This window comes from Hyaena hyaena, unplaced genomic scaffold (genome assembly GCF_003009895.1).
Source record: "Hyaena hyaena isolate Hyena2069 unplaced genomic scaffold, ASM300989v1 scaffold_515, whole genome shotgun sequence".
Lineage (NCBI taxonomy): Eukaryota > Metazoa > Chordata > Mammalia > Carnivora > Hyaenidae > Hyaena > Hyaena hyaena.
Genome location: NW_024081147.1, coordinates 688791 through 701043, shown reverse-complemented (window position 1 = coordinate 701043; position 12253 = coordinate 688791). Strand labels below are relative to the sequence as shown.

At 37.8% G+C, this 12253-nt stretch overlaps 1 protein-coding gene across 5 annotated transcripts in view; it reads left to right on the top strand.

Moving 5' to 3' along the window:
* Positions 1-12253, top strand: part of PTPRM (protein tyrosine phosphatase receptor type M) — a 782304-nt gene that overhangs the window by 478171 nt on the left and 291880 nt on the right. For all 5 annotated transcript variants that reach the window (XM_039255239.1, XM_039255236.1, XM_039255237.1 and 2 more), the window contains exon 9: positions 4714-4823. In XM_039255239.1, coding sequence (XP_039111170.1) covers positions 4714-4823 — 110 coding nt within the window. The remainder of the gene's footprint in view (positions 1-4713; positions 4824-12253) is intronic.

Here is a 12253-nt window from a genome sequence, read left to right as displayed (position 1 = left end):
GGGAGGGTCAGAGAGAGAGGGAGACACAGACTCTGAAGCAGGCTCCAGGCTCTGAGCTGGCAGTCAGCACAGAGCCCGACGCGGGGCTCGAACCCACAAACCGCGAGATCATGACCTAAGCGAAAGCCGGAAGCTTAACCGACTAAGCCACCCAGGCACCCCAGGTGTTTCTTACTCTCAAACCCACTGCCTGAACCCAGTCACTACTTTTGGGTTTCAAATTGAGAAAGGACAGGAGATAGGAGTTCTGTTAAGTTAGATCAGAACATGAGTTCAAAATAACTTATCATTTTGTTCAAATTATCTTGCTAGTCCCAGAAGTTGGGGCATGCATGACTTCCAAAGATAAATCTACTGTTTCTATACCACCCTGGCATGCAGTTAATCAGAAGCACTTTTATTTCACATTATATTTCCTAACAACGAAGACTTCAAAAACATAGAGAAAAAAGACAAAACTAGAATAATGGTCATTCCTGAGTTTGAAAAGAATGAGGTGACTACTTTATGTATTTACCATTATAAAAGGCTCCAATTCATTGAACATTATGAGTTTTACTGTGATAAAATATTTTTATTGAGTATCGTTTATTTCATGAGAAAGTACATGGAAAAGGTGACCTCTTTATCACTGTTAAAGGTATTACAAGAAAGAATAGAGCTCAGTTCCACAAACTTAGAAACTAAAGATTATCTATCCCAAATCTTGAATTTGTAAGAACTTCTGAAAACAGGTAGTAGACCTAAGTTCCTGTGAGATACTATTATTCCTAATTTATTCAACTTTTCTAGTATTTTATTTTAGTTTACTTTGCTCCTGACCTTAAAAATATATATGTATATTTTATATATATATGTATATTATATATGTACATGTATTTTATATATAGCATCATACATACAGAATCATTAAATTATATATAAATATACATATATATTATGTAATACGCATATTACATAATATATATATGAATCTCAGGTTTTCTTGTTAACATTTCCACAGTGTCATCGTTACAGGATCTCCAGTACATTTTAATAAGTTTACCCTTTTAAGTTGTCCTCTGTTCGGCATAATTTTGACTTTCCCATTTTATTATGATTTATACTAACTGAATGAAATCAAAGATATATTTTTTTTCTAAGTCTTCACCTCTTTATATCTGCACATACGTAGATTAGTTAGTATTCTCAATTAGGAGATATCATCACAAAAGACTAGAGCCACTCATATTTGCCTTGATACCATGAGAAGACTGATGATAATGTCATAATAAACACTTTCAAGGTCAAGAAGAAGAGACTAAGTAGAATTTTCTCTAGCATGGCCCATTTTACTTCAGCTTCTGATTGATGAATATTACTATCTTAGATCCCGGACTCTAAATTTTCTTAGAAACCATCAGTGTTATAACTTGTTAAATATGTTGGTTTTCTTCATTTCTGTGTATTTTCACAGCAATTCCTTCAACCTGAGAGAAACAATTCTCTTCTTGTTTATATATTACTTAGAGTTTGGATGATAGAGATGAACTTAGTCCACCTTCTTCATTTTAGACATGAGGAAACTGAGACCCAAGGAGGTTCAGTGAATTGTCCAAATTGTACAGTTGAATTACTGAAAAATCTTGGGGCAGCTGGATGGCTCAGTCAGTTAAGTGTCAGACTCTTGATTTTGGCTCAAGTCAGGATCCCAGAGTCATGAGATCAAGCCTCACATTGGGTTCTGTGCTGGGCATGGAACCTGCTTGAGATTCTCCTCCCTCTCCTTCTGCCCCTCCCGCACTCAAAATTAATAAACAAATAATTACTGAAAAGTCTTAAATCAGCCCTCACATCTGAATCTGAATCTGTTGTCTTTTTTTTTTTTTGCCAAGCTATACTTAGCTCTGTTTAAAATAACTATAAAATCTTATATCTCCCTCAGTTTCCAACCCTGGGCATCTTACCAACCCTTAAGGGACTATTTATATCCTCCCGCAACCTAAAACATTCTCCATTCCCCCTTTTTAAACTCTATTGAGATGTGTTTATCCATGTATGAGTTGATGAACACTTGGGTTATTTCCACTTGAGCTACTATGAAAATGCTATTAATGTTTATATATTAATATTCATAATTTTATTTTAATGCTCCCATATAATTTATTTGAGTAATATATGTTTTCAGTTCTCTTGGATATATACCTAGGAGTGGAATTCACATGGTACATTTATCTATGTGTATCTGATTGAAGAGCTGCTAGGTTGTTCTCAAAGGAACTATATGATTTTATATTCCCTCCGACAGTACATGAGGGTTTCAATTTCTCCATGTTCTCACCGATGCTTATTATCTGCCTTTGGATTATGGCCACTTTAGTGGTATGAAATACTATCTCAATGTGGTTTTGATTTGCATTTTCCTGCTGGCTACTGGCCTTGAGCATCTTTTCATGTGCTTATTGGCCATTTGTGTATCTTTTTGGCAAAGTGTTTATACAGAACCTTCGCCCATTTTTAATTGGATTATTTGTTTTCTTACTGGGTTTTAATAAGTTCTTTATGTATCTAAGATACAAGTCTCTTGCCAGATAAATGATTTGCAAAAACTTTCTCCTATTCTGTGTGTTGTCTTTTCACTTTCTTGATCCTGCTGCTTGAAGCACAAAACCTTTCATTTTGATGATGTTTATCTACCTTTTTTTTCCTTTTTGCTTTTCCTTCTTGTGCGATGGCCAAGAAACTATTGCCTAGTCCAAGGGCATGAAGAATGACACCTGTGTTTCATTCTCAGAATTTTGTGGTTTTAGCTCATACATTTAGCTCTTTAATCTATTTTGATATAAACTTTAGATATGGTGTGAGGTAAGAATCCAAGTTCATTTTTTTGCATGTGGGTGTCAAGTTGTCCCAGTACCATTTGTTGAAAAGGTTATTATCTCCCAAGTAAATTTTCCCAGTGCCCTTAATGAAAACCCATTAACTGCAAATGTAGGGATTTGTTGTTGTATTCTCAATTCTTTTCACTAATATGTATGTTTATCTTTATGTCAGTACCATGTTATCTTGATATAATAGCTTCGTAATAAGTTTTGAGAAGTGTGAAGCCCCTCCAACCACTCTTTGATTACTCACACTGTCGCCAAAAAATTTGATCACGCACCTTCAAATATATGTAGAAATACTACAGATACACTAGTTTTTAAATAGGATAGACACACCAACACATTAAATTGTGCATAATATAAAACATATGTGCAAAAAAGGAATTTAAGTGAAGATGAGATGAATAATATTTTTAAATAATATTAAATGTTATTTTGTAGAAAATTGGCAGGTAAGTTTCCATCTTCCCTCATGCCCATTAGATTTTGTTTGAAAAGCAGTCAGTTCAGGTTTTTAAATAATCGCACCAAGGGACACCTGGATGACTTAGTTGGTTAAGTGTTCTACTCTTGATTTCAACTCAGGTCATGATCTCACAGTTTGTGAAATTGAGCCTCGTGTTGGGCTCTGTGGTGACAGTGTGGAGCCTGCTTGGGATTCTCCCCGCTTCTCTCTGCCCCTTCTCCTTTCTCTCTCTCTCTCAAAATAAATAAATAAACATTTTTTAAAATGGCATCAAAATTCCTAGTTTTTGTAATCATTAATAAATAAAATATTTTTAAAAGTATTACATATTATTTCATCTACATCACATCTTTATAAAACATTTATTTTGTGCATATGTAGCAGATATATTAAAGATCAGTACAATAGTTCATATCTATTTTCTTTCACATGCTTTTGTTACTCAATATAAATATAAAATATATAAAAATATAAATATAAAATCCGCCCATGATAATGTACATAGCTGCCATTTATTTTCAGTCTTTTTTGTAACATAGTGTATGACTATAAAACATTCCATTCTACCATTTAGTTTGTCTCCAATTTATTATTTTCATTAAAAAATGTTATGTTCAGAGCCAGGATGGTTCAGTTGGGTAAGCTTCCCGAGTCTTGATTTTGGCTCAGGTCATGAGCTCAGGATTCGTGAGTTTGAGCCTGAGTTGAACTCTGTGCTGACAGTGTGGAGCCTGCTTGGGATTCTGTTTCTCCTTCTCTCTCTGACTTCTTTCCTGCTCTCTGTGCATTAACCTTCACCTCCTACCCGCCTTGCCTCTCCCTCCCACCCTCCCTCCCTCTCTTCTTACCTCCCTCTCTCCCCCTTTCTCTCAAAAGAAATAAACATTTTAAAAATACTGTATTGACAATTACTGTATGTCTCCTGGTACATACGTGCAAGAATATTACTAGGAAATATACCTGGAGGTGGGTCACATGATACATGCTTCTTTAACTTTACTAAGTACTACCATTACCAAATTGTTTTCCAAAGTGGCTATACCAATTTCCACTCCCACAAGCAGTGTGTGGGAATTCTTACTGCTCTATATCTTTCCTTATTTCTGAAGAATATAAAAGTTCATTTCAAAGGTGATTACTGAGCTTTGTCTAACTGATTCGTACTTTAAAGAAAAAAGTGATGGAATTATTTTCCTTATAAGGACAGTGCTAAAACCATTTAAATGGCTTTAAATTTCAGATTTTTAAAAGGAAACTGCATGTATCTATGGCCTATTAAATCTTATGTCTCAACTGAGAGTTAAAAATCTAATATGTCTAGAAAAATCTAATTTTGAGGGAGGTCACTCAAACTTTTATTGATTTTTTTTTTCCCCCTTCTAGTGCCAGGCGCTGTTCCCACTGAATCCATCCAAGGAAGTACTTTTGAAGAGAAGATATTTCTTCAGTGGCGGGAACCAATTCAAACATATGGTGTCATCACATTATATGAGGTACTATACACATTCATCACTAATTTAATATTTTATTATACTTTCTACGATAGCTAGACTTCTGGTATTTTTTCAATTGCATAATGGCATCATGTCTTGGAAGAAGTTTAATGCCTTTGATAGTTATAATGGTGACTGTACAGAAGCCAAGAAACACAGAATTTTTCAATGACGTATCATTTCAGGATGTATATTTACAATGCTTTGGATGTTTCTAGACTATATGCTTTACATGTAAAGACGCAACATAATATTTTTTTAAAAATCACCTGTATTAAAGACAATAAGTATTTTGTCATGGGCATTGATTAGGAGGCAATCACATCTTGCTAGCTATAAAATATTTTACTACTGAATTATATAGAACAGTGATTATCCAATTAGCAAAGTCAATAGACATTGTCTCAAGGGTAACAAGTGATAATGTCTTTTGGTTTCTTAGGATTAGCAAAACATCCTTTAGACTTCCGTGACATAGTTTTGTCTACTGAGGCATATCAAATGGTTGAATGATAGAGAGCAGAGAAGAATTTGATGAATTGTTCGAGAAAAAAAATCACAGCAGTAACGGGGTGACAGTCTTCATCACATCTGTACGGGCATCATTTCCCTGTGCCTATTGTCATAGAAACAAGCAGGTGCATTTTTTTAAGCTAGCATTTATTTGAATGCAAATGTAGCAAAATTATATGTTGTTAGGTTTCTAAAAATCGCGGCCATCCCTCTAGCAGAATCTGTGCTTGAATACCTCTCAGAGCTCCTGACAAAAGCCTGAGCAGATTAGCTGTCAGTCAGACAGTCATCACCAGTAAACCCCGCCCTGACCCAACGAGCCTCACATTTATGTTTCCTTATACCTTTTGAAAATTGGTATTGAAATGCAAACAAAAAACAAAAAACAAAAAAACAAAATAATGTTTTTCATTGAAAGCTAAACAAAGAGAAAAGAAAAAGTTGATTTTCATGTTAAGTTATTGGTGTCTGTTCATTGGTTGCCTCATTGTGAAAGAACTCAGTGTTATGAACTTCGATGGCTCAGCTCTTAGAGAACTAAGTTTTATAATCAAGTCAGACAAGTTCATATTCTTTTCTCAGGGATCAGAATCATTTAGTTAACATTTTTGGCCCCGTGACCGTTTTCTGATCTCAGTTTCGGAAACTCTTACCTAAGAATAACAGAATTTTATTAGAAAAGATAAACAGCCTCTGAACCAATGTTAAGTTCCAGGAAATAAGTCCATCTGTCCTAGAAGCCACATGTTGCTGCATAGACAAACAAGATAATAGCCAGATTCTTTCTTTCTGATCCCACTGAACATACATCTTTGTGTAGTAAGTAATTTTAACATGAAAAGAATAGGAAAAATAACTCAAAAGAAGAAGCCATTAATCTCTCTGAATTCAGCAGCCAGGGTCTCCCTGTTGAACGTGGATCTAAATGCTATTATAATGAGGATACGTGAATGTGTCATAAATCAAGGTTTTAAACATCAGATATAGGTAGGTAGAGCAGGCTTACTAGGTTTTTTTCTAGGTTCCAAAGGGAAAATGTCAAATGTATGAATCAGACTTCAGTTATTAAATGTAAGTCTTCTGACCACGAGATCTTTCTCCGTCTTTCCCCTGTGCTTTCCAGAAGTAGGAAAGGGGTTTTCTGTTTTCATGAGGTCTCACAAGGGAGCTCTTCTTTAGCCCAGATACAAGGCATGCTGTGCCTGGCCTGTGCCTGAATCAATGACGGCACACCTTCCTCCTGGAGCCGAGGACTCTTGTTGAACCAGACTTGGTCCCTCGGAGGACCACAGGCTCTGGGGACTGACATCATGCTAAGGAAATAGAACAGTTGTCCAAAAAAGCAAAACAAAACAAAACAAGAAACCAGGGATCTCAGGTACAGTACATTCTGTCATGGACACACATTTGACTATAGGTAAAAACCAGAAGGCAAGGTAAATTATCCTAATTGGAGAAAAACTGAGTAACAAATGATTCAAATGTTTTCTTAGGGCAGGGAGCATGCCTGAATCCTTTTTGCAGGAAAGAAGAGAAAACAGGTCGAATGTAGTAGATGTCGTAAATGACCATGCTATGGGTTCAGGTTATTTTCAGGTTCTCTCTTTACCTCTTACGAAAGATACACCAAACCTTTCATGATTGGAAAATGCTGACATCATCGTTTTCTGCCAGACGTTTTGGCAATTGACAGCATGAAAGCCTTCTTCTGATCTTAACTCTTTGCCTCTCTGTTTTATTCCTAAGGTCCATCTTCAGCCTTCTGGAATTAGCCTTTCCTTTCTCTTCTCCCCTCCTTGTTCCGGCTTTAGCCCTTCCTATCCCTTGCCTCTTGACCAGCCCTTTATTTTTATCAGGGTTATCTGCCTAAAACCTAGACTGACATTTACAGCCTTCCTCAACAGCTATCAAAATTTTTATTTTATTAAATTAAAAATGTAGTATCACTTGCTGAAGGAATATTTTAAGTGCAGAAGTATTCAAAATAATATCCTTGCTTCCCTGTTGCACTTTACAGAGGTAACAACTGGGTCATGTCCTTCCAAAATTTTACAAAGTAGAAATGATAGTGCAAATTCATTTATGAATAGAGATCAATAAAATTTAATAAATATTCACAAACCCAGCATTTTTTACAAGAATAATATGCCATATAAGACACCTACCTCACATCATACAAAAAAAAAATACCTACCAAATGAAGCCGTGTTATAAACACAAAACCTGAACTACCAGAACACTATAAGAAAATTAAAGACGATATTTCTATCATATAGCTTACTATGCTTGACATAAAACCTGGATGTTCTATCTTAAAAGATTGACAGATTTACTTACATAAGTATTTAAGCTTATGAATGACAAAAGATACCACTTGGAAAGTCTAAATACAGACAGAAGACTTGGAGAAATTATTTTCAACGTTTATAACAGTTGAAGGGCTGTTGGCTGCAATATACAGACGTGATACAGATTGATAAGAAATAGACAAAGCATTCCATTAGAAGAATTAGACGAAGGATAAGAGGAGACAACTCATAGAGAAAAAAAATCCAAGTAGCATATAAGCATGTGAAAAGGTACCTACAAAACCTTACTAATGATTCAGAAATGAAATCAAGTGTCACAAAAAGTTTAAGTTTGTATAATATCAAGTGTTAAACAGTGATCTGGGGAAATGCTTATGACTGTTGGTGGGAACATACATCTCTTACGTAGACAATTTGGGAGAACCTTTCAAAATTGAAACATTGCATATCAAGTCTATTTCTGGAACTTTATCAGTCAGTAATACTCCCAAACACACAGTACACAGGGATATATATGTGTCCAGGCATCTATCTATCTATCTATGTAGATATATATAGAGATATGAATCAATTTAATGTATAGAGAGTATAAAGTGTTGTGTGAGCACGTAGCAAACCACATAGATTGTTCTGGACTTGTCAAATGATTGAGGCATTGAAGAATCAAGAGTTGAAGACATGTCAAGATCCGAACCTGGGTAACTGGGCTCAACTAATCACTATTGACTGAGATAGGTAATAGAGTAGAAAGAAGTAGAATTTAAGGGCCCTGTTAAGAAGTTTGGTTTTAATATTCAAGGACTTCCATGATCAAATTCCAGTTTACATTTATTACTGTGTCCCCCATTATTTTTCTCCTGGAATTTCTGGAATTTAATGAGCTATGTATATGGAATTTTAATCTATCACGCCCACCTGCTTTTCCTCTTTTTCCTTCTTTCATCCTGACACTCTCCCTTCTTCTCTCCTCCTCTGGGACTTCTACTTATCTTCGAGTCTTTCATTCAAATACTGTACTTTGCCCTGAAATATTCTGGGTTCTTTCCTCTCCCAAAATCAGATTTAATTATTCCTTCCTCTGATACTTGCCTCTCCATTAAGACTGTATTTAACACTGGCTGAAATTCCAATCAACTCATGCTCCCTAGAAGATTTTGAATCCCCTCCTGGTCAAGGATTGCATGTTATTCCATTGCTTGCAATTTGCTTCTCTATGAATCTCTTAGTTTAGGACCTGAGACTGCAAGTAGAAGAGGGGAAGATAATTTGGGAATATTTTAGTCATCTACATACAAATTGGAAGTCACCCAGTAGAAGCAGCCATTGACCCCATCTCACCTAACTCTCACCCCCCACCTATGTTATTTGCATGTTGGTCCCCTTTTGACTTGGGGGAATCCCATAAAATTGCCTGGACCCGACATGGAACATCAGTGTTCTGCAGAGAGGCTGCATAAAATTTGCCTTCGCCCTCAGCCACAGTGCAAGTGTGGAAAGAATCCCAAGCCTTCCTTCTGGGAGTTTCCTGCTGCTTTACTACAGCCTGCTACTTAATAGGAACTTCATAAACATGAGTTGAATGAACAAATGAAAACAATACATGCCAAAAGGACAGGATACGGTACCTTTGGGTATGAGTGTAGTGTTGTTTTTTTGGTGTTCATTACAGTACTTGCTCAGATAAATGTATATGGGGCATTCACTCTACTGCAGGTGTGGATCCTAGAATTGATTGTTCCTCTTCCTGAAGAACTGGTTTTTTATTCCTGGTGTTCAAATTCCCAGGGCTCTGGATGGCTTTGAGGGGGATCGATGACCTTTCTGCCATTTTGTGTCTGCATATACATAACATACTTGCTTGTTAGGGGTGTGTTAGACATGAGGGAGAGGAGCCATAATTTTTAGGAGTGCATGAATCAGTGTGTACGTGCAGTTTTATGGGTGGGGAAGAGAGGATCTATCAGTTTTAGCAAATTCTCAAAGGGCTGTGCCTGAAAGATGGTTACAAAGCCCCTTCTAGCTCATCCTGTTGACCATGGCCATAGGTGAGTACAGTGGAACTCTGCTCTGTGGTCAGTGTGGCGGCAAGCCACATCCCACATTCTACTCGCGGAAGTGTGAGCATTTATATGAGCACATGCACACCTCTCCTCTCCCTAGGAGTCTTCTTAGGAAAATATCTACTGAGTGCCAACTAGTTACTCATCACAGTGGGCTCTGGAGAAAGAATAAGACATTGGTCACTCCTCAGAGAGAAGATACAATTACATGAAAAGTTCCAGTTCCTTTGGCATATTTAGATCATGATTTAACTACAGAAGAGCTTTCACAGTGCTCCGTGATATATGGCCAGATGAACGGTATGAATGCAGTCACAGCATCAGGCATTCATCTGATCCAGTGATTGTGAGGCCAGATTTTGGAAGGTTTTCCAGAGAAGTAAAATGGGAACTTTGGCTTCAGACATGGGTAGGCAGACATGTTTTGCTCCAATCTCACCTGAATTCCCAGTGTCTTTGAAAGCATTTCTTTTTCCTTTTTATTTTCCTTTTTGTTTTCTTTTGATTTCGGTAACAGCTCTGTCTATTGGCTTTTTGGCTCATTTGTTGGTTTCACCTCCTCTACCATTGATTTCATCAAATATCAGTGTTCTCCCTAAAATCCTTTCCCCAATGACCTCATCCATTCCTAAATAATACTGTTTCAATGCTGATCACCCTCACATTTCTATTTCCAAGCCAGACCTCTCAAATCCCAGTTTATATAATGCACGATATGTCCACAAGCCAACAGTTAATTTCTCCTCATTGATTCTCAGTAAAGTGGGGCCATCTTTTGCTTAAGCCCAAAATATGGATGCTATCCTTGATTCCTCCATCTTTCTTCTGCATTCATTCTGTCGTGGAGTTCTGCCCATTTTGACTCTCTGATAAGTCAGTTCTCTTCACTCACTGCACTCTTCACTGTGCTCACCTTAGTCCACTGCACTAGCACAGGCACTGTAGGTTTCCCTCGTGGTCTCTGCAGAAGCTCCCGGTGGCCTCCCTACCGCCCTTACTGCTTCCTTCCAGCAAACCACTTCTTCCCTTGGCAGCTAACATGGTCTTCTCCTAAGGGCAATTAGATCGTTTTGTTTGCACACTTAAAAATGTTCAAAGGCTCTCCCTTGTATGCATCCATACTTATCTTAGAGTACAGAGTGCTGCATGGTACGGCACCTGCCTACTCCTCCAGCCAGTGATTGAGGGACCACGCTCTCCTCACCTGCTGGGCCACAGCCACATGGCTGGCCCCTAACTGTGCACAGAATGCTCCTGCTTCACGGCCTTAGCTTATGCTATTCTTTCCCAAACTCCTGGGACAGCTGGCTGTCTCACAAAGTTCAAGTCTCCTCAAATTAACTGTCATCCCCTCACTGCCCCCTGCCCAATGATTCTTGGTGGCTGAGCATGTATCCCTCTCTGCCCCCAACATGTGTGTTGCATCTTCCGAATTTCAGATTTGTTAAATTATTAATTTACCTACTGCATCTCTCCCAGCTCTACCCACTGAAGTCCAGTTTCTAACTACCTGGGGGCAGGACCTGTGTCCATCTGCTGACCATGGTGCTCACAGTGGCAGTGTTATTGCATCAGTATTTGAATGGAATGAATGAATCAGAGTAGGTAGAGACAACAAGCCACAGATAGCCCTGTCATGTTCCGGGCAGGTGAAAGTTCATGAGCAAAAGCAGGGTAAGAAGAGTCCAGTGTTTGTGGTACAGTAAATCTTTATCCCCCAAGCGGGACAGAAGGTGATATAACAACATGGTGTCAAGTATTCAGAAACAAGCTTCTAGAAGAAGATGTCAGCAGGTCTTTAACCCAGAGGTAAGGAGTTTGGACTTTGTCCCATGTATGTTGTGTGCCATTAAACTTTTTGGTAAGGTAGTGAAATGAACAAGGAGATGTACCTAGTCCTGACGGGTGGTGCTAGTCCTCATTTTAATTATACTCTCTCTTAATTATTAAATTGCTCTCTACTTTTCCACCAGACTGTTAGCTTCCCTGGGACAGGTACCGTGTCCCAGTCACCATGTGAGATCCCAGCTCAGAGCACCGGGCTTGATGTACTAGGGACATCCAGTGAATGGGTTTTGAATGGGTGAATGAATGAATAAACTTTGGGGGAGTGAATACGCCATCAGAGCTTAGATCTGCCCTCTCTGAACTATCTTTTTCTTGAGAAGTGTCAAAATGAGGACCAAGTAAGCAACTAAGCACACAGTGGTGACAGCACTAAAGTCCCTCCCACAGCAGCTGGTGGTAGACTCTGTCTTGTCTCTCAGAGGGAAGTCTGCTAGAGGGTTAACGACAGTTATGCCGTTTGACTCTGACAGTGGCATGCACCGCGGTGATTAATATATACAGCAAACATTTTCTTGCCAAAGCTTAGATGATTCGATCTAAATATTCTTCCAGAGAGGTCTCCTTAATTATAATGACATGGTATAAATATAAGAAGAAAGAATGTCAATTATCACTTCGTATAATAACAGTGTTAGTGTTCATGCACATAAATTATAAGTAAGTTTATCTATTTAAAAGCAAGAAAAGTGCTCAGTTTTGC